Genomic DNA, 3,771 nt, shown 5'->3' with positions numbered 1-3,771 from the left:
GCTGTCTGTGACATTAATTCAAATGAATGATTTTAATCTGTAAAACTTAACCTCTGTTCATTTGATTGACGTCACATTGTTTCATATGTTTGCAGTTTCTCTTTTCACCAGCAGGTGATGCAATATACTCAGCACAAAACACACCCCCACCAGCCTGATGGTTTTAATCAGTGTGTAACGCTGAAAGAATCTCACTGAGCTCAAACACAACCACAGCAGATTGTTATTATTATGTCGAGCAGCACATGTTGTGATCGTTATTGATGCGAGTGAATGCAACGACCTTTCAAACAATAACAACCCTCAACTCTCATAACATCAAGTTGAGTCCCTCTCCAGCATCTGAAACATGTCATATCTTTACAGTTTGACGTCTGAAGAGCCACATGGAAACTTTGCCTTGACTGAGCAGGTACAATACAAACCACAATCACAATGAGTTCCAGGGGGTCAAGGGTCAGCTGGGGCCTCCTGCTCTAATTTGTGAAGTTTGTTTTTCAGTAAATCATCCAGGGTGTGACCTGTCTCTGTCCCAGGGCGAGTCCCAGCCTCGGAGGCCCTGCAGGGGATAAACAGGTTTAGAAAAGGACATGATGGAGAAGATGGATGGATGGTTGCTTATTGGAGTTGATAATTTGTTCCTTGAAAATAAATAAATATTTGCTGTATTTACAAGTTAGTTTATAGTTTACATCATTCAAAACATCTGTATCTTGGCAAATATGACAGGACAACAAAGAATTTCAGAATATTAATGAAGTTAATCTGTATTAAAATAAAATAAAATCCTGAATATGCTAAGATTTTGTGTAGGATTTTCTTTATGAACCGGATCAAACGTTTTAAAGTGCACATTGGTATGTGAATCAAGACAATGAATGACTCTTGGAATATTGTTGAAAATTACAAATAAAGAATATATTTGCCAGGAATTGGAGATGTTTTTTCTTTATAAATATGATGGTGTTTAAGAGAACTTTTGTATCTTGACACAAAATGACTTGTGACGGTAAGAGTATAGTTGTGACATTTGATTCAACTTGAAAACAATAATAGTGATAATACTAATAATAATAAAAGATTGTTAGTCATAATTATGATAACGTTTATCGATATACTGACTTACAGGAGCTTTATTTGATTCCATATATATAATAATAATAATATTTAAAATCTTTTCTGCCATCCAGCTGACAGGTACTGGTGATGCGTTTACTGCCTGATAGAAAAAAACGTAATATTTAGCTTTCACGTGAATAAATGTAGTTTTCTTAACATTTAACAAAAGGCAATTTAACCTCTAGTATCATTTAATTAAATCCCACAGGAAACAAATATCCACAAAGTTTTAAATCAGTGATGTAACGTGGTGTCAGCGGTGTTTTGACGTAACGTTAAAAAAAGAAAAACCGCGAAGTATCCGAGTTTCCCCACAGTCCCTGAAGGCGGCGGCCGCACCAGACCGCCGTACATTGTTAACGTTGATTTTCTGTTGTTCAGTCCGTCGGTTACTGTCGGTGAGCCCGGAGCCCGGGTCCCGTCTCCCGCTGCAACACCCGCCTGAGCCCCTGGGCTGAACCGGACCCCGACACCGGACCGCGGGACCCCGTCACCGGACCACCGTAAGAGCCTCCGCCCGGTTGTTCACCTAACGAGTCGGAGTTCTTTCACCACCGGAGGAGACGCGCGGTGGCAGCTCGCGTCCCCTCGGACTGCGTGTGGTCACATAGGAGGCTAGTGGTTTACCCGGGTTAACAACAGCGGCGTGTCCCGGTTCCTCCCGGGTTGTTAGTGACAAAAAGGAGACGTTGACGTGACTTTTACCGGAGAGGGGGGGCAGGCTGCTCCGGGAGCACCGGGAGGCGGAGGAAGAGGCGAAGGTCGGCGTGTTTCCCATGGCTACACCACGCTTCCCCCCCCAGCTGACACACTCGTAGTTTTATGGCTGATTATCTGTTTGTAACCCGGCAGGTGTTTGGTGTGAAGTGACGCCTGGAGGAAGAGGAGGCACCGGGAGGAAGAGGAGAGCAGGCACCGGGAGGAAGAGCAGTCACCGGGAGGAAGAGGAGAGCAGGCACCGGGAGTCGTGACGTCGCCCCGGAGGTGCAGGTTCATTTTCCTTTTGTTGACCCACCGTCTTCTTCTTCTTCAGCTTCATCTTCTTCATCTTCATCTTCTTCTAAAACACACATTTTCTCCTCCAGTCACATTCGAGGTCCTTTCCGCTTGGTCTCCACACCCCCCACGCCGGCCATGATGAGGGGCACTGTCGGCTGTAACCCTGCCCGGACCGGGGGCTCCTGGTAGGGATGGTGCCGCTGTGAAGAGCCGGTGCGCCGTGTGGTTCTCCGCGGAGGGAAGCGCCTGGACACCATGACTGTTTTCAACCAGGAAAATGTTGAGGAATTTTACGAAATCGGAGACGAGCTGGGCAGGTGAGTTCCTGGTATTGTTCTGCTTGCTAATGCGTGTTAACTCGAGCGTTTTCCATGGGGGAGAAGGTGGATGAGATGCCGGGGAAAAGATCTTATATTCGGCCTTAACGCAGCCCTGAGTACTCATCCTACACCAGTGCGTTTAAAAAATAACGTGATCCCGCATCTGTATGCTTCCAACCCTTTTGTGGACGTGATGTCATTAGCTGGACTCCGGATAATCTCCTGCGATTAACACGAGGGGAGCTGTATGTGATCAAAACAAAGCAAATGTCTGAGTCAGTCGCTGCGGACATTCTCCGGAGTTCCTCCTGCAAAGTAAAGACAATATCCCAATGAGCCCATGAGAGAAAACAGCAGGAGATTATCCGGGTTCAACACGAGGAAGTGGGGCGTGTTGATGACGTTTTTAACACGTGATTGATGCAACATTTAAAGCTAACATCTCAGGATGAAAAAGCGCAGCCATGCATGTAGATGTCAACTTGGAAAGAGGCCGAGATCTGAGAGCCATTGTCGATCAGGGTTGATGTTGGTGACAGTGTGCGGTACGTATATTTGCGTACTCGCCATTGCCTGACCCGGCAGCTTTGAAAATATCCGAGGCAATTCCGACAATGGCATCTCGAGTCCTAACTATATATTTCTATGCAATAAAAGCATTAAATCAGTCCATACACACACAAACTGTCATGCATCCTCTCACTTTAGAAATATCAGAAAACAGTCCCAAATCCAAAGATATTCACTTTACACCCATGTGAGAGAAAGGACAGCAGCAGCTGTTCACGTTTGAGCAGCTAGAATTGGCACAGTTTGCTGTTTTGGCTTCTAAAATGATCATTAATGATTCATTTTCAACTAATATAATGACGGTAGGTGGGATTTGTGCAGTTGTAAGAAGGTACATGGAAAGAAAAAGGAAATTACTGATGTCCACGTTTATTTAGGAGGGAAATGCAGGATGGCAAATTTGCATATTCTGAGTCCCGACCTCAGTTGTAAGTTTATTAAAACAGTAAAAGACAACAGCTGGAAGTAAATATCCTATAAATGGTTGAATGTCAAGTTTCTGTCGTCTTCTTAAAAGATAGTCTGGCCATAAATAATTCCTGAACGTCTTGTATGGATTCACATGGACCTGTATTTTCTCCCCAGTGGGAAACCACAAAGTCATCCCACTAATGGAAGGGGTGTGATAAAGAACTGCAGGGGGGGGGGGGGGGTAAAAAAGGTTGGAAATCACTGAACTAATCAATTAATCGTCTAATCGTTGCAGTTCAATTTGAACCCTTATACTATATCCAGAGTGTCTTAAATATACCCACCGCGCTGC

General features: G+C 44.6%; 1 protein-coding gene across 3 annotated transcripts in view; it reads left to right on the top strand.

Annotated features, from left to right (window-relative positions):
- Nucleotides 1-1,506: 1,506 nt before the first annotated feature.
- dapk1 (death-associated protein kinase 1) overlaps nucleotides 1,507-3,771 on the top strand; it is a 58,518-nt gene continuing 56,253 nt past the window's right edge. Inside the window, exons 1-3 of one of the 3 annotated variants that reach the window (XM_062381376.1) lie at nucleotides 1,507-1,622; nucleotides 1,972-2,103; nucleotides 2,205-2,435. In XM_062381376.1, coding sequence (XP_062237360.1) covers nucleotides 2,374-2,435 — 62 coding nt within the window. In that variant the 5' untranslated portion in view covers nucleotides 1,507-1,622; nucleotides 1,972-2,103; nucleotides 2,205-2,373. Of the gene's footprint in view, nucleotides 1,881-1,971; nucleotides 2,110-2,204; nucleotides 2,436-3,771 lie in introns of all 3 variants that reach the window. The other 2 variants (XM_062381375.1, XM_062381377.1) reach the window with 2 other exon arrangements.

Source organism: Platichthys flesus, chromosome 3 (assembly GCF_949316205.1).
Source record: "Platichthys flesus chromosome 3, fPlaFle2.1, whole genome shotgun sequence".
Taxonomy (NCBI): Eukaryota; Metazoa; Chordata; class Actinopteri; order Pleuronectiformes; family Pleuronectidae; genus Platichthys; species Platichthys flesus.
The sequence above is the reverse complement of the archived record's forward strand: the minus strand, read 5'-3'. Positions and strand labels throughout refer to the sequence as shown.